This window comes from Diadema setosum, chromosome 4, assembly GCF_964275005.1.
Source record: "Diadema setosum chromosome 4, eeDiaSeto1, whole genome shotgun sequence".
In the NCBI taxonomy this organism is placed as follows: Eukaryota; Metazoa; Echinodermata; class Echinoidea; order Diadematoida; family Diadematidae; genus Diadema; species Diadema setosum.
The window spans coordinates 5,519,923-5,543,959 of record NC_092688.1 but is presented as its reverse complement, the minus strand read 5'-3'; the positions used below and the strand labels follow the sequence as shown (position 1 = coordinate 5,543,959).

Here is a 24,037-nt window from a genome sequence, read left to right as displayed (position 1 = left end):
TCAGCCTACTCTACCTCCTGTGTTGCAGTAGCCCTTGGTATGTAGTTCGATGAGAACAACTTTATAATGACATTATTACATGAGCCATATGGTACGGAGAGAGATCACAATGGATGTAACGGACACGATCATTGGTGTAGAAATATACACATTTCAACAGGCCAGACACGCCCACAACAGCACGTGACTTGCAGCGCTTGCGCTCCTTCGTTGAAGCTGAGGAGCCCATCCCGCGCACAATGATGCTCGTCAAGTGCATGTCAATGTCTTCAATATCAGGCGGCATGTCTTTGAGAAAAATCCTTTTACGTGTTTCAGTAGAATAGATAAACATTCTTTTCATCGACTGTTTTCGTTGCTCTCCTGTTCTCGTGTCAGACGTGTTGTTTGTGATTTATGCTCAGGATGTCAGGGCCTCTATACCATCATGATAAAGAATTCATTGTGGGGGCTCAGTTTGTGGAGACTTTTGGTTGAATGAATGGCTGTGAAATTTGTATGAAAACGAACAAAACACTCAAACAAATAAGATATCTAACTTCGTAAAGAAATTTGCCGAAAAGCATTGTAGTAATTGCTTTGAACACATAGATGAATCAGAAAGGAGAAGAAAAAGGAGGGAAAAATACAAGAGGAGAAAATTCGGCGCCCAGAGACGTAGACGTGACTGAGATTCCTGCCCTCTGATTTTTTTTTTTTTTTTTTATCAAGAAAAAAAAAATATTCACACATTTCATGCCGTCTTTCATCTAGAGCTCGATACCATTAATCTACATCTCCTCTCCTATATTCTTTCAACGTAACTAGAATTTAAAAAACAAACAAACAAACAGACAACTTTTATTATTTCCAATGCGACTCCTGGTGATTGTAGTTGTTTCATAACTGCAATTTGCTTGGTTTTTATTTGAAGGAGACCTCCGGATGATTTTCAGACTTTTACATTTTAACAACCATAAATTAGTTATACGGAGTACAGAGAGTCAGAATTTATAGTGCTTGTGATGAAGAATAAGAATGTTTTCAAAATTTATAGGAAATTACAATGAACATGGATGATGACCTGGCAGCCTCACCATAAGAATGTATGAAGCGGGGCTCGAGGAAACAGAACAAAAGAAGAATGCATGCATAGACTATACAAAGGTGAACTTGAAAGCAAGCGGTATTGTAAAGGAATTGGACGGCTACATTTCCTGAAATATGTGAGCCTCCTATGTCATCATCATTGTTCAGTGTAATTTATTTAAGGTTCTTCAAAGTACTGGTTTCTCGTTTCTCTGCTCAAGAACCACAATAACTTTTATAAATCTATACATGAAGCTGATGATTTATGTGCTGCATGATGAGAAATTATGAAAATTATGGAATGCCCCTTTAACAGTCTCTTGAGTCCTAGCGTTACCTATACCCGGATTATCTTTGAAGGCAATGATTGCATTTAGACTGAGACTCACTGTCCTTACGATTGTATAATCATATATTAGAAAAATAAATCATGGCAATTTTTTAAAGTCCCCATGACTACCATAAGCAAAAGAATGATCAACTCAATATCGATGATTCATCTGACACTACAGATGGTGGTGGAAAGCTCTTTGAAAGCTATTAAAATTATAACAAAATGACATCCGCCACCATCTTTCGGTTTTAAAAAAAAAAATCATGATTATCACTGGATTAATGTGTTATCTATAGGCTTCCCCCGTTTGGTAATGAAAAGTCCACATTCCCTCTACCTGTTAGTGAGAAATGTTTCAGCATACATACCACTCTAAGTGCCTTCTGTAAGAAAAAGGTCAATAAAAGTGTTAGTTTTGATCTTTTCATATTCTTTTCTACTGAAATGACATCACATATTGCTGTAGTGTTCCCATGTAGAGATGGCAGCACGTAGATGTAAGCAAAAATTTCTCAATGAATATGTTGATTTACCATATTTTGATACAAAAATGTTTTCTTATAGTCTTCCCACCCCTTTTCCGAATAATCTGATCATGTTTAAGAGAAACTTCCCTAATATACACTGTATGGCTGCCTGTCTGTCTGTTTGTCTGTCTGTCTTTCTGTCTTTTATATTATTTTACATGCTGCATTTTAAACGCATATACTATTTACTATTTACTATTACTATACATATTGTTCATCTGTTATGAAGTACTATACAGGTCTGTGAAGTGATACATACATGAACTAATGGGTTGCAAATAATAGATAATGGGTAATCGTTGTGGGATTTCCGTGAGCATTGTCTTGATTGTCAAGTATCATGGAAGAAGAAACACGTTTGAGTAGTTCATACGTGATAACCAATAATATTCATTACTGAAAAACATTGCAGGAAAAAAGTAATTCGTGTTATATTGCAGGAAAAAAGAAACAACAGCAAGGTTGTATCAGTGTGGGTTGCACAAACAGCATCATCTTCGAAAGAACGACCCCCCCCCCCCCCCAGTTAATTGCCGGAGGGCGCTATTTTCGATTGGCTACAGGGCCTCCAGCTATTTCGTGCAGTGTATGGAACGGAACAGATAAACAGATATGTCGGAGATGTCAGTTCTAATCGTGGTTCTAACCCATTCATCATGTGGTTCACTGGTGGATCGACGGTCTGCATTCGGTCCAAAATCAAATTTCTCTCCACGAACTGATTGTAGACAATTTTGCAGTCTCTGCAGTGCTAATCTAATTGTCTGATTGCCGTAGCCCCCGTGTTATCAAGATTACCGTTTCCCCAGCAATCACTGTCCCCTTCAGATGAAAATTTCTTAATTCGATAACATTATCAAAACACACTTTCCTACATTAACTCAGATAGCTTAGTATTCCTAGATGTCTTGCAGACTGAACTCTTTCTCTCTCGCTACTAACTCACATCATGGCCCTGCTTTATGAAGAATTGAAATTGATTATATAGTTGATTTCGACTGTAAGTCTATGACAGCCTGTGTGGTAAGAAAATCTAAAATCGATTTTATCTTTTGATAAAATGGGGCCCAGGCCGCCTTGAGGTTGCTGCCTTGGTACGGCTCTGGCGTTGGTGGTGAAGCAGCGCCCGCGCCGTCCGTCCTGTTCTCGAAGGGTCATTTTGTTTCGAAACTTAGACATAATAATAAATATACCTCATATCTATCGTGTTGAAAACAGCAACGTGTGATGTAAAAAGTGTTTTGTATTAAAAACAGTCAAACTACACACCACAGCGAAAAGTGGAAGACACGCGTCGCAGCAGCATCAACAGCAGCAACAAAAACAAAACCCCTTGCCAGTTTGCATGCCACACGCAGGAAGTCTCCATTTCACTCTTTCTCTTCTAAATCCAAATTCCTGAGCAAAATTGTGTTCATTTAGGCGGTCTATCAAGACGAAAGCTTCATCAACAACAGCAACAACAAAAGATAGAAACAACAAAATCTAACTTCTCAGCGATTTTGGCGAATTCGTCTGTTAGATTTTCTTCTTCACCAGTCCGCACAGAAGCAAGAAGTTGATCTCTCATGGCAACATTGAATCTGTGGAAACATGGAACCATATAAACAGTTGACAAAAGAACCTCAATAAGATAACGCCACTTTTCACTCACGCACTCTACCTATTTGCTGTTGTTAATATCGTCTTAACGTCATGCGATGACGTTCTCGCCATATTATATTCAAGGGAGCTGAGATATACAGCTTGAGATCTCAACAGAGATGTGGAATTAAGTATTATTTTTTTTTTGTCTCACTTCTCTAGACATGCGCACCACACCCGCCCGCTGCCTTTGATGGTATTGGAATTGCAGCTAGCCCATTATGTCTCCGCACTCCTCGGATCAGTGAATTTATCACAGGAGGGGAAAAAGTGTGTGTGTGTGGGGGGGGGGGGATGGAGGTAGTGATGCTGCATCCTTTATCCCCGATTAGATAACGGTAGAGGTTTAAAGGGAGAAGAAAATAACAAAAACAACACAATTCTGAAATGAGATGTAATCAGTGTGTACCACTTCGTCAGGACTCACTTTAGCCACCGACTTTGATGCGTTAAGGGTTCTCTCTCTAGAACCAGTCAACCCAACAAGTCGGCTAAGTCCAGTTCCTGCAAAATCCAGAGCCAGAGTTTCGGGGTTCCCGTAAAAACTGATTCGCTCAAACCCCAGCAGGTATTCCACTTTGCCTGTTGATCAAGAACGCGATTTAGACCTTGCTCCATCTCAAACAATTTACTGGTTTCGCGAGATTTTGGGGGCCTCAAGGATCAAAGACCCAGTTCCTTCCAATCTTGGCTTGCCTCTGACACTGTGTCTACATTTTGTTGCTGTCTGCAGTTAAAGATCTACACTAAGAAGTAAGTTTTAATTTTGTTCAGTTTTTTTTTTCCAAGAAACAAAGAACTAAATTATTTGTTAGCATCACGGTCAGGATGAGGTGCGATGACACCTTGTAAAACAGCTTTTTTTTTTTCCTTTTTTTTTGCCTACCTGATCAATTAGTAAAAAGTTTTTCGCTTTTTGCTTAAATCAACCATATAGTGTTTCGTGGTAATAAATTGCTTATTCTTTCCATTTTTCCTTCATCAGCCAAACGCTTTCTCCGAAATTGATTACGACCAAATCATTATCATGTCATGTCGAAAGAGTAAGTCTTACTCTTTTTCCTTTTCCTCTCCCTCTTGTTTACGAAACACACAGTGTCCATTCAATTCGTTTGTGTACAATTGGCCGTAAGTTTACGGTTTTTATCCTTTCTTTTTTAGTGTCTTTTACGGAAATCAACAATTTTACGTCGCGCTACCAGTTTATTTGCACCGGTATTCGTGGTATTCTTTTTTTTTTAATCATTCAAAGGAGAAGTACCCATTGTTCAATATCGTTCGTCGCGCTGTAAGCTCTCCGTTTCGATTTTTTAAAACCAATTTACAGCGTCAACTTATACCTGTGTGAGAAAGAAATGTTGCTTATTTGTATATATTTGCCATGATAGCAGTCATTTATGAAGATCCTGTATAAAGCGCGGAGGCCTAACGCTAGGCGAGTGAATTTGGGTATTTTTATTTTCTTTTGTAATTCTTCCAGTGATTATAATTGATAATTTAGCTTGATATATAAAAATATATGCGACATGTAACCTTATTTTGCTGTATATGTTAGAGGTCACATTGCACGTCGTATACACTACATTCTCTTTGATTTGAATTTTTAAAAAAAGTAAAAAAAAACAAAAAAACAAACAGATACTGTCGCGGAATGAAAGTACAAGGTACGGAAAACATGTGGGCGTTTACGGCCATTTTAGTATTTTTATTTTGTCATAATTCTTTCAGTGAAATTATTACTTTGTTCACTTGCTTACTGTTATTTTACTTCGTTTTGCTGTATTATGCTACCATACTGTATTGCACATTATGTTATCATTGAGAATGAAAAAAAAAATGAAACAGAAAAGATGTAATGCGTAATGAGTCAAAAGACCCACATTCTTTGTTTCTCGATATCCACGAGTTTAATCTGTTGCATTTATGTTATAAGTCATTATAGGTAATATTGAAAATTTGTGTGTTTTATTTTCATCATAAAATTATTAACTTTGAATCACTTGCAATGGTGACAGACACAACAGACAACAAAAAAAAATGACTGTTGATCGCTTTTCCCCCCTCCCTTTGCAATTATACTTCTCATTATAGAGAAACCGAGAATGGTCTCAATGTTAAATTGACTCTAACTCAAGCAGACAAAATGTAGTGCATGATCTGGCAGAGTCGATTGCTTTTTTTAAGCATCAAAGAAATGTTAAAACTGAGGGATTATAGAATAAAAGAAAGAGTTGAAAAAATCGGAAACGAGTTAAGAAATGATTGATCACATTATCATTTCTGAATTCAGAAGTTATTATTGGAACGTGACACGAGAAAGCCACCTGAGTTCAAAGCATTTTTTCCCCCTTAAATCTCTTCCCCACTCGATTTTTAGCTCTTTTTCAAAATGGCAGGCTGGGTTTTTTTTTTCTTCCAAATTCCAGTGCAATAATAATATGACAACAGAGGATATTCAGCAGGCAAGGAACATCCTTAGAAAAGACGAAATTTGTCAGAACGCAATTTTCCCCCTTATCTGATGTATGCGTCTCGTTTCTATACATCTTCCTTCAGCGTAATAAACTTTGAAAGAGATACATTATGTACCGCTTTTCATCGTGACTTGGTTGAACTTTGTTACAATGCTGTCTGTTATGCGTCATTTATAATCCGCAAATCTTGTGTTAATCGCATTCAACTTCCCAATGCCGACAGAGCACAAAACTCCATTATCCGACTCCACTCCCAGTATTTTGCCTCCAAATGCGCGTCATTTACGTCTTTTTTTTTTTACTATCAGATTTCGAAGCGACAATGATTAATATCTATTTAACAAATGGAGGGAAGAGGTAGAATTAAGTCTGTGGATTTACGAGATCGATGGGAAAGAATGCATTCTGTTAAGAGCTTACTGATTGACACGTCTATAATGTTTGTGCGCGGGCGTGTTTCCTTTTCTTTTCTTTTTCTTTTTTGCCTCGTCGTCTACATCTAACTATTAGTAGAAATTCTGTCACGATTTCATGCATATGTCAGTGATAGTCTACTTTTGAAGTTGAGTACTGTAATTTGTAAGTTGTAATAATTTATGTACTTAATTTCGCGCACGCGCAGATGTGCAACAAGGTTAGTGCGACGAGGAATCACCTGTTTTACGTTTACCCTATAGTCTGCCGGTGTCTCCCTATTGGCGTCGATGTGAATATCAGGAACCATAATATCAGAGCATTTTGGGTAATCCTGGAGGTTATTCACATTAGGGGCAAAAGGCAGTTACGACCCCAAAACGTTTTTTTTTTTTTTTCATCATTCGAATGACAGTATTCTTACATGTTTCAGCTTCTTGGTGATTACAGTTCAAATTCAGCAGAAAATGAAATCACAACCACTTGCCGTCGTCATCATGTTAATGATAAGTGTAGAGGGGAAACAGTAATTCATTATGCTTGATGTGGGTCTTTAAGACATGTCCACTGCCGCACAGTGTTCATGCGATGGAAGTGCCCTGTCGCTTAAATACCCTTGGAACCACATGCCAGAATGGTCAATGTTACAGAGAATGTTTAGGCTGAACTCTGATCTTTTTGATCCCTGCACTCCACACCCTGTAACTTACTCTATGTGCTGGAAACCCATTTAGCCTCATGTATATAGCATTTGCAGGACATTCTTCGTTCACTCATGAGATGCGAGTAGGACAATTCCACGACAAAGTGGATCATGACCATCAAATTTTCAGAATGGTCAAGTCTTAATCATTTTGGCATCAAATCAAAGTTTAAAGAGTGAGTTTTTCATATCCGACCATCTTGTTGGAAAATTACACACGCTACGCTAAATAAGCGCATTCAGAGTTTTAGGGTCGAACATGACAAATTGATCAAAGTTCAAGATTTTCTATGTGTTATATTGCTTCAGCTAACGTAAAGTCACAGTACATATACGTGTTACAGTAATCAAAACTGATGTTAAGAGTTTTAGAATTGTTTGAAATTTAATCACAGACACAAAACGAATTCGTATTATGCTAGTCTAAATCATGACCACATAAAGCTAGCATATACAATACTGTAATGTTGGTTACTCATTTTGTTAATCAATTAAAAGAATCGAGTAAACTTTGTCACGGTGTGTTACAGTAACTGAAGACTTGATTTGAATTCTGCCTCTCCGCGCAGATGATGCTCAGATCAATGTAGATAAAGTTGTATTATAAGTGAGGTGTGGGTCACTGATTGCAGGGTCATCTTATAACACAGAGCGTAAAAAAAAAGTAATCCAACTTTGGAGGGGTACCATTTCATGATATTGTCAGCTATGGAAAGCACAATGATAATAATAATATTACATTTATAAAGCGCGTAATAAGCACATGCTACTCTTTATATGCGCTGTACAATTCAGATATACAACATACAAATAAAATGACTAACAAATAACATTCAACATAATAAATACAATAATTATCAAAAGGATGAATGTATGTTTATCTTAATCAAGGAAGACAGAAAAGGTGAGTTTTAAGAGTGGATTTGAAATTTGCAAAATTGGGTGCAGATCGCATGTTTCGTGGGAGATTTTTCCAAAGATTATGTCCAGCAACTGCAAAAGATCTGCCCCGATAAAATGAGGTGTTGGTTCTGGGTGTGTGAAGAACGCTTGGGTGCTAGAGCGAAGGATGCGAGGAGGGTGATACTGCTTGAGCAAATCTGCCAGAATGTTGGGAAAGATGTTGTGCCTTGTAGGTCAGCAATATGAGTTTGAACATTATGCGTTTGTCAACAGGTAGACAGTGTAATTTTTGAGGGTATGGGTTATAATTTTTTTGACGAGGACAATGTTAGTTGTGAGGAAAGAAGAACTCTTCCTCTTTCCACTGGTACCTAATTTTGTGGACAAATGTCACGCATAACTGAGCACATGAACTTTAAAGACAACAATGGCAAATTGCACTTTTTCCAAGTTTGAGTGTCACATGAAGGAACAATGGCTGTCTCACTGAAGGGATGAGATCTGTCAATGAAAAGTGGCCAAATAAACAGACCAGCCAGTACGAATGCAAGTTTGTGTTGGTAGGGTTTTGTGCTTAGGGTTTCCTCAGACATTTTATTGTCCACAACCTTTAACATGGCCACCTATCCGATAACTTGGTCATTCTCACAAGGGTCAACCCACACAGTCCATTTTTCTCTCACATATTCAACACATAGCTCGCAGTGACAAACCATGTCTCGAATATGAAGAGAGAAAATGGATAATGCCTTTGTGGGAGTGATTAAGTTATGCCCAAAGTCGCCATGTTAAAGGTTGTGGACCATAAGGTTAGAAGAAACCCTAAAAAAACAAACCTGCATTCGTATATGATACAGGCTGGCCTGTTTATCTGACCACTTTCATTGACAGATCTTATCCATTCGGTGAGATATTCATTGTTATAATTCCTTCATGTGACACTCAAACTTGGAAAAAGTGCAATTTGTCATTTTTGTCTTTAAAGTTCATGTACTCAGTCATGCATGACATTTGTCAACATAATTAGGTATCAATGGAAAGAAGAAGCTTAGTTCCCCTTGCCTCAAAACTAACATTGTGCTCTCCAAGCTGACAATTATGAAATAGTCGCCCTCCAAAGTTGAATTACTTTTTTTATTTATTTTTTTTTTTTTTTTGATAGCTCTGTACAGAGCTGTGCCGACACTGACCCATCTGCTACGGGGAAATAGGACAATTAAATGTGATACTCGTTGAAGGCGTTTCTCTGAAAACCCATTCTAATTTCTTTTGCAAACAGTACAAGGGCATTATAATTAAGATAATGGGATCAATATTGTCTGCAAGAGGTCGCATCTGCAGTGTTAGTGTTACCTTTTCTACTGAGGGCCTGCCATTCTAAATACCTCGACACTATACCTGGTTTCAATTACTTTGTTCACCCGTATTAAAAGAGAAGAAGCCTTTTAATTGTCCACTCATTGGGCACTGATCAAACTCTTGATAATCCTTTAAAGTACGAATCCCACAACATGTTCAAGTGGGTTGTAACGCATCAGTAAAAGCAAACAATTGAAATGGTATTTCATGCGCATGTCGGACCATCAAAAACTGTAAAACGACAGCTATATGAAAATGTGTTGCAAGAACCCTAAAACAACTACTCTTGGAACAGAGAGAGAGAGAGAGAGAGAGGGGGGGGGGGGGAGGGGGTTGAAGTTACATTGCGTGCTGCATGTGGCATTATGGTATACCCACTCTTTATACTTTACAGCCTGAAGAGAATCTGCGAACGCTTATCAGAGATTGGAGAACGAAATGATTTCGAGAACTTTTTGTTTTACTTGTTGTTTTTACTGCTTTCGTTAATGGAGAGAGAGAGAAAAGTCGAAATTTTATAGAAAAATTGGATAGAGTTTGTTCTGACTATGAATTGTGCTAATAAAAATCACCATTCCGTTTAGATGTTTTGTAATTCAGTTTAATCATGCAAGCGGTAATCTGCAGATAAATGTTGCGCACGCGCAGACATGCAACTTGTGCGAAGCAGGACGACATTTTTCTATGCCCCGTAGTCTTGTTGTAACCCCGTCAAAACAGATATAGAAAATAAACACATTACAATAACAGTACCAAAGTCTTCTTCCGTCAAAACGTAAGCATGACAATTAGTTTAATGGAACTCATGGAGTAAGGCGTTACTTTTTATAACAGAAGATAATTGCAACCTAAATTTGTGTGAGGACGCTCTGTACATTAGGAGAGGGGGAGTCTCAAACTTTAGAGGAACTCTGACAAGAAACTTTTCCAGCCGTTATTATGTCAGAGAGTCGCCAGTATTGTCAAATGCGTTCATTCTTCGCCATTGATGATGATGATGATGATGACGACGACGACAATAATAATAATGATAATGATAATAATAATAATAATAATAATAATAATAATAATAATAATAATAATAATAATAATAATAATAATGATAATAATAATATTAATATTGATAATAATCAAATTTATGATTATGATTATAATAACAATTAAAACAAAAATTGAAATTATAAAATTAAAAAATCCACGGTAGATGTATCTCAAACATCAGAAAACTCTAAAATAATCTAAAAAAAATTACTTATGTAGATATCACATCTTGCTTGTTTCTATGTGTTCGTTTGCTTTCTTTTTTGTTGCTGTTGTATTATGTGATTTTTACTCGCAATATGTACTATTTGTAACAGGGCTCACTTGAAAAGCAGGCCCTTGGGCCCTGAACGTGACTACCCTGTTCTTTCTTTTTTAAATAAAACTGAATAAATAAATAAATAAATAAATAAAAATCAAGGAACGATAAATAATATTTTCGAGCGAAGTAGCTGATATGAGATGACGATGGGAAACAGTACCATTCCTGCGCTGCTGCTATGCATGTACTTGTACTACTACCTGATCAGTGCATGACTACGACTGCTACTATACTTCTACTAAGTACTGCTTCTACTACTACTACTACTACTACTTCCTATTATGATGATAATGAAGAGAGTGATTAATTTCGAATATTCATTTACTCTTTGATCCTCCAACGCAAACTGCTATACCAATATTCGACAGCCATGACAACAGCCCATGAACTTCTGGATTTTTTTTTTTCGCTCTTTTTAACATTTATATGTAAACATGGAAATAAAAGGAATTCGAGTTTATTGTTCCCTCGGCAGTGAACCATATCATACGCACGAGTACAGTATTAGGCGATGTCCGTCCTTTGATGTCCACCAATAACGAGGGTCAGTCAGTAAAAGAAAAAAAAAAATGTGATCCCGTCTACAATGCGTGGGTGTCGGTTAAACGCCATGACTACCAAGTATAATTCGAGATTGACCTCAACAGACGATCGACCATATGCTGGCCCTTGAAATACGTACGTGAAGACATTGCAGTTACACTCCTAGACGACTGTCCACTCGCCGGACTGCCTATATTTTACTTTCTACCCACTCTGATCATTCTTGTCTCATAATATCATCCATATTCCAGGCACAAAGATGAGGCGCCTAATTCTTGTCGCCGTCCTGTGCGCGCTGTCTGCGCCCACCGCGCTGGCCCAGTGTGAGGGACTGGTGGCCGAGGAGTTCCAGACAACCGGTGCTGAGGTCATCATCGGCGTCATGCAGGACTTCTATGGGAAGTCAAGCGACGAGGAGAGGTGTGAAGGACCCGAAACCGATCAAGAACTCTACGAAGCAGCGAAAACGGCTCTCGCCGCCCTGCCGTCGGGAATAATGATGCCGAAATTCCAGATCGGTGAGCAAAATACGCCCCCCCCCCCCCCGATGAAAAAAAAAATAAAAATGAAATAATGGGACTCTTCGGTCAACAAGAGTTTGTTTTGGATTGTTTTTAAGTCCGTGCATGCTATGGCTTATCTGGGGCAATTTCGACGCACATAACACCTGTGAAAATATGCACATTATACAATCTAACTTATGTCCTATTTGACAACTTTCATTATTGCTTGTCTCCGTCAGTATGATATGGAAAACATTGACGTATCTCTTTTTCTGTACTCTCATAATATGATAGCTATTGATACTGTTGCTTCTACTGCTATTGCGTAGCATTCTTCGTCGATTTGAAATTTACCGTAAAACACAGGTTTGGAACGCTACGAGTCTTGCGGTATTCCCGAGCGAGCGGTCCGCGATGCCACCCACTATGCGTCGCAAATCGTTACAGCGGTCAACGTGAGTGACCATCTCATGCCCTGCCTGGACAGTGTGTTTCGACCAGGTGAGTAGATTGTACATAAAAAAATCAAACAAACCAACGACCGCTTTTGTTAAATTCTGCTGTTTATATAAGGTGTGTATATGTGAGTGTAATTTTAGGCTTAGAGGAAATCAAAACCCAAAGAGAAATGTGGATTGAGTGAAAGGAGCAACATTAATAGTAGAACACATCACCGAAAGTTTGAGGAAAATCGGACAATCGATGCAAGAGTTATGAATTTTTAAAGTTTTGGTGCTGGAACCGCTGAATGACTGCGGCTGGATGGCCCTACTCAGCTCCGCCCTCATGATGGAGCTGTTCTAGGTTATATATATATATATATATATATATATATATATATATAATTATGTATATATAATTTGTTACCCCAAGGTTCCACAATTAGGTTTTCTCAATTTACTCTGTTTTGATTATATGTAACCTTATTCTCTGTTACCAAAGAAAGTGAAATGTTTTTGTTGTTTTCGAAAAATGAAATAAAGTTTGAATTGAATTGAAATATATATATATATATATATATATATATATATATATATATATATATATACATAGAAGTTACAATGCAGTACATTTGGCACTGAGAAGCTATAAAAAGCAACGCATGACTCAGAAGATGATGCACGTCTAAGCTTCATCACGTACCCCAGCGTTTTTTCACAGCATGCTGGTATTACAATGAAGGAGCAGCGAAGCGAGATATAAGCCACGCCCCCTCTTCAATTTTATTTGTCAACCCTAACAAATAATATAAAAATGATAAAAGATAATATTTAGGTCAGGCTCACCCGAGACCAATGTATTAGAGACATACTGAGTACTGTTTTATATTGCCGAAACATTTTATCATCCTTCTAATAATGTCTATCAGTATTATGATAAAAAGGAAGCCAGCACAAATACGGACTGAGACATGGAGATTGACGCCGTAAGTGTAACCGATTGAAATTATTTTTGTCTAAAATGAGACTTGAGAACTGTGGAGCTGTACTTCGAATACTCAAAATGTGATCATTTACTTGGCAGGTTTGATCGGGCCTTTTACAAGCGGCGAAGCCGAAGCGGTGGCACCGGTGCTCTCTGCTATCGGAATGCCGCTGATCAGCCATGCCGCCAGTGCCCCGTCCCTGACTGACGCCGAAATGGACGGATCGTTCCTCCGCACCATTCCATCCGACAATGTGCAGGCTCAGGTAATTTTCTTGTTTATGATACGGAGACCGGTTCTTAAAAACCAATCAAAATGGAATTGCCTCCTATCAGGCAAGTGTAACTATGATGAGCAGTCTTTATGATATCTTTAAATCAGGGACGGATCCAGGAATTCTGTAAAAAGGGGTGGGGCGCAACTAATATTTCTGGTGCCAATTTATTTCTTTTTTTTTTCTTTTGTTTTTAGCAAAAAATAAAGTAAGGCGTGCGCCGGTTGCGCCCCCTCTGGATCCGCCACTGCTTTAAATTGCATGATAAGCAACAATAAATTTCTATTACACTATCGACGTTAGTGATCGAAGTAGGAAATTGACAAGAAAGTACTGCGACAACTACAGAATGCTTTGAGAGACAATCTCCACATGGGTGCATGGACTCGACTGCCTATGAGTAAATAAAATGTATCTGAAAGAAGCGTAGGCCTACATGGTAAATGGATAAGGGCAATTATGGCTAGAGTTGAGACTCATCCTACTTTCGGGTATTGAATGAAAGGCGCTTTTGCCTCAAGGAGAGGTTTCTTTGCACTTGGAGTAATGCTGTATCTATAATGTTTGGCTCATCATCTCCGTGTAAAAGGTCATGGTAGAACTCTTGGCGGAGCTGGGATGGACTTACGTGCAGGTTCTCCACAGTGAGGGGAGCTATGGCGAAGGTGGAGCCGATGCGTTCCTGGACGCAGCGAGGGGACAGGTGGAGGTCGCATCGTTAATCACAATGCCCAAGGCTGGTGCAGACTACGACGCCATCATCGCCCAGCTTGTGGGAAACAACGATGCCAAAGGTAGGCCATGACGTCATAAAAGATTTCCTCTCTTTTGGAGCAGAAGAGCGTAAGACACCTAAACAATGGTTTAAGCACCTTTCACTTTTCAGCTGCGCCTCTCTCTTGGTTAAGACGGGATTGATAAAAGAAGCAGAAACCAGCAGGAGGGGAATTTGAGTCAACAACGATAAGTGACTGTCACAGAATATGAATGTCACGGGAGATGGCATTTCTCGTGACTGGATGAGAATTTGGACGGAAGACACTAGATGATAGATAGATGGGTGGATTGATGAATGTGGTTGGCTAAATATTTGAGAAGAAGATAATGAAGTCAGTCAGGATGCCTTCTACGTTAATTAAGAATATTTAAAATACGCTTAAAAACCAGAAGGACTCCTCTTGAATGTCGAAAAGTTCATGTTTGTTGTTCCTTCTTCCATGTCTCTAGCCGTCGTGGTCTGGGCGTCTCCTGCCCAGACCGTCGGCCTTCTGACTGCCGTCCAGTCCGCTGGTGGGGCAGCGCTCGAACTCCAGTTTGTAGGCAGTGACTACGTAGCAGAGACGATGGATTCTCAGCTCGCAGGTGCAGCCCTGAACATGGCGGCCAAGGGTCTGATAACGATTGGCCCTGGAGAATACAACAACCCTCAGTTCCAGGTAAGGTAGGAGGAACTGGAGCAAACCACGCTGCGGTGTGTGCCATGATAAGCACTGTCCTAGTTACGATGTGAAATCCTCTATGTATTACTGTCTTTACAGTGCCTTTACAGTTTATCTGCATAATTTTATCAATGTAACAAAAAGAAATGAAATCAAATGCCACAGGGATACATTATACTATGATCAGTCAAGAAAAAGAAAAGAAAAGTAAATATTCTTATTTGTATTCATGGTCGTCATTATAACGGCACTGATGCAATCAAGTTTTCATTTTACACACATGTACTGATATTTACATATTTCTCTGATTTTAGGCTTACTTGGCAGCCAGTAGCCTTGCCGGAAATGGCAACCCCTATGTTCCTGCCATGATCGATGCAGCCCATGTCTACGTAGATGCCCTCGTCCGCGCACATGATGACCTGTGCGGCCCCACCACCATGGGTGTGTGTCGCGCCATGAAGGCCCTTGGTTCTGCGGAATTCCTGGAGCAGTACGTGCGGACGGCGGACTTCACCGGCGTAACGGGGAGGCGCATCGCATTCGACGAGCATGGAAACCCAGTGGCACCGGCCTACGAGATCAGGCAGTACAAGTCTATGGGCGCTGCCTTTAAGACGCAGATGGTAAGACGGACTCATTAGTATCATCGCCAAATTTGATAGAGTGTAAAAAACAATGGCATGTGAAGTAGTCCAGTTGTAATTTGGCCCCATAACGGCCAGACACTAGTTAGTTGATGAACGTACAAAAGAAATGATCATATTACATGATCAGTGACAGGCTTTTTCAGTCTTTATTCATCTTGTCGTCTCCTGCTGATATACTCAGTACCTATTTTCCTATTTCATATTCTATGAAACTGCCTCATTATATTCCTGGTTACTACGCTTGTTAGATAACTTCGTAACTACTTGTCAAATTAGCTTTGTATAAACATCGAAAAAAAAAATCACTTTGGTCTCAATGTGACCTTCAATGTTTTCCTATTTCGTGTTTCTGTGCGCGTCTCTCTCTCTCTTTCTGTGTGTGTATGTGTCTGTTTGTTTATTTCTGTTTGTCCGTCTGTGTGTTTCGTAGGTGGGAAGCTGGGCTGGAAGCGGATCGCTGAACATTCAGACGAACAACTTTGAGTTCTTCCTGCAAGGTGGAATCCGGTCCAACAGCCCCCCTCCCTCCGTCTGTAGCTCTGGTTCCTGTCCGGTGGTATACGACCACTATGACGTCTTCAAGATTGCTGGTATCTTCCCGATCCATGATCCAGGTTAGTGAGAGCTCAAAGGTGCTCTTTAAAAGGGATCATTTGTGGTTGATGAACCTTTTTTTCAGACGGTTAGATATCGTGTGATTTGAAGTTATTTCACAATAGTCTGAGAAGAGACAATCTGGATTCAGTGTCATGGCGGGGAAGAGAGAAGGTATATCTCTCAACTGTGAGAGATCGTCGCCCATGATCGACGAGACAATATATTGCGAAATCATCTGAAGAAAAATTTTTAAGAATGTAAGGAGTCGTTGAAACATTGGTCTATTGAACATCATACTACCATCTTTTCTTTCAACCACTTATTTCCATGCAATCGCATGGCATGTTCTATCTTCTTCTACTTTTTTAAGTGTCTTTTCAATGGAAAAAATAAAACACCAGGACAGGTTTTAGGAGGCCGTTTACCAAAGCAGTACATGAATATTTTGTCTAATGCTGTTTTGGTTTTATGGTTTGATTGGACAGGTTGCTCAACTTTTAGCGGTCATTCTGGGTTTGTCCACTCTCAGGCCATGATGTGGGCATTGGACAAGGTCAACAGAGACTCGTCCATCCTACCTGGAATTCAGGTAAAGTTCCAGCGATTATGGTCATTACTTATTAACGTAAATTCAATTCAGTTTGAATAAATTCGATTGTTCGAAACGGTTTGCAGATTTGCGCCTTTATCATCTTTGGAAATATTGAAGGCGATGTAGGAAGGGGGTTATTAAAAGAACATAAGGGGAAAATCAGGGAGTGCATTGCAAAGTTGCGTGTTGTGAATATGAACTTTATCCCCATTTTTCATCATGAGAGAAAGAGAAAGGAAATAAGCGAATATGTTCACTAATTTAGGTTTTGATATGAAAAAATGTATTTTACCTTCTCCATTAATGAAGTATACAATTTTGGTCGTATTGAGTAAATAAACAACAATGCAATTAAGAACTGCAATTTCTTCCTTTTTTTCCTGTTCTACTCATTAGCTGAAACCCGTTCTAGGTGAGACGTGCTCTTCGGTGCAGCAGGCATCGGCGGCTGCCTACGACATCGTGCAGCGCTTCGAGCGGCAGCCAGGCAGGGCGTTTGGGCGTTACCATGGTGACGAGGATTACTACATTGCTGGTGTGATTAGCTACGCGGGAGAAGAGGAGACGGTGGAAATTGATGAAGTGTTACAGGTGTGGAATTGTAGATCCCTTTTTATTACTTTGACAGAGAAATTTAAGTTTCAGAGAAATTCTCTTTGTAAATTTTTATGTTTTTTTGTTGAGATTTACTGATATTGTCAACGAGATTTGTTGCCGGTGATGAGCAAAATGTACGCAGTGCTCAGTCAAAGAAAGAAGCCATCAGAAACGTTGACATAGATATCTCATGGACAAATTTGAAAGCATTTATGCATCTTCCTGTTATCATTCAGCTCGATTGATGAATGAATATAACATCAGTGACGCCAGATATATTGTGCATCAAGAAACCTCGTGAAAGCTCAAATTGTTTGTTTGTTTGTTTTTTTCTGGAATGATGTAAATGTGTGGTGACGAAGTCGGAGGAAAGTGATGCCTAATCATGGGATGCAAAAGATCCTAGTGTGACATTTTCTTATCCATGTTCCTGCACACAGCCACTCGGCGTGCCCCAAATCAGTGATACCGCCCGCCTACCGGCTCTAAGCGACAAGACACAGTACCCCTACTTCTCTCGCATGGTAGCACCCAGCTGTAGCATGGTGACGGCCGTCCTGGAATTTCTGCAGGAGCACGGTTTGACATACGTCCAGGTTGTGCAGTCCAATGATGGAATCTACAATAACACGGCTGCGGTTTTCATCGAACGAGCACGGGAGGTACGCTTTGCAATCGCATATTTTAGGGCTCAACTCACTTTTTGTGTTAGTTCTTTTTCTTATTTGAAATTGCCCTTTAATATGGAGTAATATTTTGAAGCGGATTCAATACCTCATGCTGATTGTATTACAAAGTGGATAGAAATCTGATCTTGTTTATTACATTTACAGAAAAGTTATTTTATGATGTTATTTTAGAAATATTTATATTTGCTTTCAGGAGCTGTATGTCTCATATTTGATCACATTCAAAATTGATATTTTTAAGATTTCTTAGCAATTAATTGTATAAATATTAAAGTTATCAATGCATCATTCATGACTCGACATACATCAAGCAAGATAATCATGTCTTAGCCTCTCAAGAAATATCTGTGTTTTCCTGCACATCAAACTGATCCACCTTTCAGTATGGTGTCTGCGTCGCTCAGAGTATCACCTTCCAACCAACCACCGACTACAACGGTGTCATCGACCGCCTCCTAGCCAAGGCTTCGGCGGACGTCGTCGTCAACTTCGCCGACCACTACGAGACCCAATTCTTCTTCAGCGCCCTCGAGCGGCGGGAGCTACCCGGGGAGCACCTGCAGGTCGTGCACGTCTTCACTGAGGATACCATGTACCTCGACAGCTGGGACAGGAACATCCATGTCGGTAAATACGATGAGGATTAAAGAGGAGCCTGGGGTAACTTGGAATGTCGTGGTCAGCCATTAGGGAAGGTAGAATCAGGGAACTATACAAACAACTCTGTGACCCTGTCCTTGGATGTTGAAGGCAAAGACTTAGTCTTGGACCTGGACCTCCTTTGTCCTCTTGTAGACAAGGGTCCCTCAGAAATGTTCACACCTTCACACCTTCATGTATATTTGTAGGCCTACTATGCGTTCACATCTTGGGTAGAAAGCATTGAGCCGGGAGTACAAGTTACTTTTCCAGTATTATATACACATTCTGAACCTTGAGTTGTTTGTTCACATCTTAGGTAGAAAGCATCACACTTCGAGACTATAAAGTGATTTATTATTCATTGTTCCGTTCACATAGTATTTCCGAGCCTTGACTTTTTTTTCTTTGTGATGTAGATTCCTTTGACATTTTGTTATACTGTATAATACCTGGAATTCACCGTCCCGGACTTTACATTTTCTTTCCTTCACACTTCCATGTATTATTGATGTATACAATGTATCGTTTGAATGTGCACACTGTATATATTCATATACATTGTACTCTTATTATCATCTTTTGTGAAAACACACGTACAAAATATTGGGGTTTTTTTTTCTACTTTTTAGAATCTTATCATGTGACAATTTGCAGAGAAATTATCACTTTCATCCCTATTTAGCTCCATATTGGTTCAACAGCAAACCTTCAACAAACTTTCACTATACTTTAGAAATCAACATGTATTCGTCAAGTTCGTTGACTGTCCACCTTGTGGACAGTCCACCTTGTGGAGGAAAGATAATTGGTCCATCTTGATGTTGTTGTTTTTTTCCCGAAAGATAATGCCCACTAAACTCAAATTCTCGTTCTCGTTACTCCTACAGACTCCATCACTCTTGCCAGGGTTACCACCCCCGTCGAAGACTTCACCAACTACTTTGCGGCGTTGACCCCTGGTGGGGTGATGCAGGAGGACCTGTTCGGTGACTCGGTGGAAAACACGTGGTTCTATGAATACTGGATGAAGAAATTCGAATGCCAGCTGTCATACCCAGGATTACCACAGCGCTATTCCACTCCTTGCACAGGTGGGTCTCTACAACGAATAAAAATGTGTTATCTTGACACCAAGGGTTAGATCAACGTGTTGCATGTGTGCATGAGAAATAACGATCGAAATGACCTGGAATTCATCCTGCTACTGGATATGTAATAACAATGTACAGTTACCGCCTGCTATTTGAAAAGCTGCCTACTGCTGTTTTCTGGATGCCTGACAGATGTCAGTCGAATAAACAATTTGATGGCTTTTCTGTCTATATCATGCATTCGAGGGAAGCTTTTCTTAATGTTACGCACCTTAAAAGCAAACGGCGTGAAATTACAGCGAATAAATTTCGAACAGTTTCAAGATCTTTTGTGAAATTTGAGTAAGGAAATAATAAGCGCAGACTTTCAGTGGTGATGGAAGGACCACCAAAACAGAAATATCATACTTTCAGTAGCTTCTAGCGAATTTAGTCACAGTTCTGCATCATCAAAGAAGTTTATACAGAGCACGTTCCGTTTTGAAATCAAAATACCCTTGGATGACGAAACAAAATGTGTTCAACGTCGGCGCAATTCTTTTTTGTAGTTCAAAAATGTTTCCCGTGATTAGCGACACTGAAGTGATTTCATGCTCTATTGGCATCCTCACAGGAATGGAATCCTTGTCACGAGACGATATTCCAAGCACGGAGGGTGTAATCAACGCTGTGCACGTGTACGCGCAAGCCCTGTCCGCCCTCCAACGTGACAAGTGTGTCAACACGGGTGCGGCGCGCAGCGGTATCTGTCAGGCGCTGCTGGACACCACGCCCAGCGAGTGGACGCGATACATCCGCGAAGTGAACTTCATGAGCGTGTCAGGTAGTATGCAGGAGGTTGAGTTCGACGCGGAAGGGGACGGCCCCGTCGCTCTGAACTTTGTGGCGCTCACCAGTACTCTCACCAACAACCCTGTGAGTGATAACCATTAAAGCACCCTGATTCACTTCATTCTCAAAACTGTACCATAATATTCATAATGGTGCTCGTGATTTCCAGGAAGCAGTATATAGATGACTTTATTATATCAAAACGAGGTCGAGATTGTTATGACAGGATACCTATTAACATACATATACAATATGCATAACAATCATACGTATAGGGCCTAGGGTAGACACGTGATCACACGAATCGCCCATAGTAAGTATAATTATCTAAATCATTGCAGTACACTGAGTTTGTGGTTTATCAAACCCAAATTTGCAATGAAGGTGCACTTCTTAACCTTGTTACGTTAACTTCATCAACTTTAAAGCATTTTGTATAAATGGCAGAATACTAGTAAGATATGGTTACGTCCTCCTCATTTTCATTTTGCTTAGTAAATGGTTCTTAGATTTCCATAAAACTGGTGACATCTTCTTGATGTGTGATTCAACTTGCTTATGTATAATAATCCGGATCGTGTAATAAAACATGTCAATAATACGTCATAAGTGAATGAAACTTTAAAAACGTGAGCGTGCTGCCGACAGAAAACACGACATAAAGTTACAAATTAAATCGAAATTTCACTCATCAGGTGGCAAAATATGATGAGAATGGGTTGGTTATCCTCGACAACCGGTTCTCCGTCGGTGCCGGCAAGGAGTCAACATGCCGAGGGCTCTGCGCCGAGTGTGAGACTCCCGAGAATCTCGGGGCAACGTACATGCGCATTCCCGGTGACTTTGACATTCCCGCGGTGCTGTGGCTGAGCGAGGAGGGTGCTCCCGCCAATTTGACGTGCGGGGCCACGCGCTACACGGAAACCATGGCCATTCAGGTGGGCTGTTTAACTTCGTGTGCTTTAAGTGCCAATCGGCACAAAAATCCCCTTTATGCTGTAGGTCCTACACACAAAGTTCCTGGCACAGACAGCAACAACAACAACAACAACAACAACAACGACGACGACGACGACGACAACAACAACAACAAAAATAAATTGTAAGAAAATGTTAAACACTATTTTGCGTTACGAGGATAAAGAAGGAAATCGTGACAGTTATTTCGTGTTTTGAAGAGGCCTAAGTCATCGGTCACATGGTTGTTAGTGCTTCTTTTGAGAGTGGCCACAGAAAGTATCCAACTTAACTTAGCCCAACATTCTAAGTTTTGCATTGAACATATTATTACAGCGGGTAGCGTGGGTAGTTCTTCTGTATGTTCCGGCTCGGATAAACCAACAGCAAATAATAATAATGATAATAATATAATGTTCTTATATAGCGCAATTCAACATAAAATAGGTTCTCAAAGCGCTTTACATACATATATAATGAAACAAAGTCACAACTGAAAAGTGGCAAACCACATATCATAACAGTATAATTCTAATACTACTGGAAGGTTACTGAACATTGTATGCTGAACGAAATAAGTGAGTTTTCAAATCATCACGAACGATAGCTAAAGTGATACAAGGCGAATTGTCTCAAACTCTGAATGGAACGTTGTAATCTGCCCGACTGGTATTTATACAGTTTATGTCGCTCATTTTATTTTGTCTCGGATAAGTTGACATCTGTGTGTAAAACGTTCTCAGTTGATAGAATATCACACTGATTAATGACAAATCAAAGGAAGATGTGAAGGCATTAACTATGAGTTCCTTTCCTTTATCGAATTCCAGATCATCAAATACGCCCTGGATCAAATCAACAACAACAGCAAAATTCTCCCTGGCATCAAGCTGGGCCTAACGGTCATTGATTCTTGCGGTCAATTCCTCGTCGCTGCCCGTCAGCTGACTGCCGTCATGGGTTCCACCACCCTCGACCTGCCCGCCACTGGCCCCATGATTGGTGTCCTCGGTCCTGTCAGGGAATACCTGCAAGGTCACGTGGCCAGTGACGTCACATCTCCCTTCAAAATACCCACGGTATGGATATAATTTGATCAAGAGTGATTATTGACGCGGTGAATTCATTTTTCTTTTCTTTTTTCTGTCTCTGTTAGTTTGTGTTAATTCTGTCATGATTGCCGGAATGGCGACCTGTAAGACTAGTAAACTGCGTCCATATCCCTTTAAATGGACGTCCTGGGTCGTTCTTAGACAGTTTAACACACAGACTCCGAGATAAAAATTTGATTACTTTGCACTTCGATGAGAAATTTGCATACTACACCACTGAAAAACAAAACAAAACTCCTTTTCCCATGGCAAACTTTCCTGTCCAGATTGGCTTCACGCCCGCCAGTCCGTCGGTCTTCAGCGACGAAGGACCATACCCGGCATCGTCGCTGGTCAGCACCGCCCCTTCGTACGACCAGGAGGCCAGGGCAGTGGTCGATGTCCTCGTCCACATGGGATGGCACCATGTCCTCTTTGTGTATTCCCACTCCTACTACGGTCATGCAGGTAACTCCAGTGATGATAACATGCTGCTTTTCTGGCGATACATTTGCAAGTTTTAGAGTGATTAAACTTATGATGTTCTTTTCCGAGGATTATATCCTTAATATCAAGCACAAGCTGCTTTTCTTGAAAAAAAAAAATAATGCCGCTGACTGGATCTTTTAAGATCACAACCTATTAGTCCCTTAAAGATATGTCTTCTGGGGATAAACAATAATTGACGGAATGTTAGCAGTAAATGAACAGATATCTATGTCCGCTTAATTCTTTGATCTATTTTTAGGCAATATCCAGTGTTACGATTAAAAAAAAAAAAGTTACTGTGAGATTGGGTTTGTTGTAATATCGATTGGCTGAATAGGTTTTTGCAAATCAGTCGTTACCTTTTTACTGGCACGAACTATTTTCAACAATGAGAGCTTGATTTGCAAACGGAGACGTGGTAAACTAATCGTGTGGACTATTTCTGTAATAATTATTATTTCATACAACACGTACAAGTAAAAACGAAGAAAGATAAACTTCTGTTTTATACTGATGCTTGTGGCATCATCGCATGCTAGGAAACACGACGTTCAACGAGGCCGCCGTCGCCAACGGCATCTGTGTCCGCGAGAGCATTGGCATCGACCTGGACTCACCGCAGGCTATCCATGACGACATCGTCACCACGATCAGGAACTACAACATCAGCGTCGTCGTCGCCTTCGTCGAGAGTGAGTGCTACTAGGTTATCTTACAAGTGGGAGAGCTAAAGTTGGAGCACTGTGGTACAGAAAACAAAGGCTCTAGACGTTTAAACGGGAGATCCCGAGTTCGGATCCTGCTCGGTTCTCACCTTCTTTAACGAAATGATTGAAA

At 40.0% G+C, this 24,037-nt stretch overlaps 1 protein-coding gene across 1 annotated transcript in view; it reads left to right on the top strand.

Annotated features, from left to right (window-relative positions):
- LOC140227425 (uncharacterized) overlaps nucleotides 1–24,037 on the top strand; it is a 53,259-nt gene that overhangs the window by 23,206 nt on the left and 6,016 nt on the right. The window contains exons 2-18 of the mRNA XM_072307830.1: nucleotides 11,584–11,850; nucleotides 12,202–12,336; nucleotides 13,360–13,526; nucleotides 14,125–14,329; nucleotides 14,763–14,971; nucleotides 15,289–15,600; nucleotides 16,055–16,238; nucleotides 16,707–16,810; nucleotides 17,210–17,404; nucleotides 17,851–18,072; nucleotides 18,483–18,726; nucleotides 19,629–19,832; nucleotides 20,446–20,747; nucleotides 21,359–21,601; nucleotides 22,451–22,699; nucleotides 22,999–23,179; nucleotides 23,740–23,892. Of these exons, the coding sequence (XP_072163931.1) occupies nucleotides 11,592–11,850; nucleotides 12,202–12,336; nucleotides 13,360–13,526; nucleotides 14,125–14,329; nucleotides 14,763–14,971; nucleotides 15,289–15,600; nucleotides 16,055–16,238; nucleotides 16,707–16,810; nucleotides 17,210–17,404; nucleotides 17,851–18,072; nucleotides 18,483–18,726; nucleotides 19,629–19,832; nucleotides 20,446–20,747; nucleotides 21,359–21,601; nucleotides 22,451–22,699; nucleotides 22,999–23,179; nucleotides 23,740–23,892 (3,568 nt within the window). The 5' untranslated portion in view covers nucleotides 11,584–11,591. The remainder of the gene's footprint in view (nucleotides 1–11,583; nucleotides 11,851–12,201; nucleotides 12,337–13,359; nucleotides 13,527–14,124; nucleotides 14,330–14,762; nucleotides 14,972–15,288; nucleotides 15,601–16,054; nucleotides 16,239–16,706; nucleotides 16,811–17,209; nucleotides 17,405–17,850; nucleotides 18,073–18,482; nucleotides 18,727–19,628; nucleotides 19,833–20,445; nucleotides 20,748–21,358; nucleotides 21,602–22,450; nucleotides 22,700–22,998; nucleotides 23,180–23,739; nucleotides 23,893–24,037) is intronic.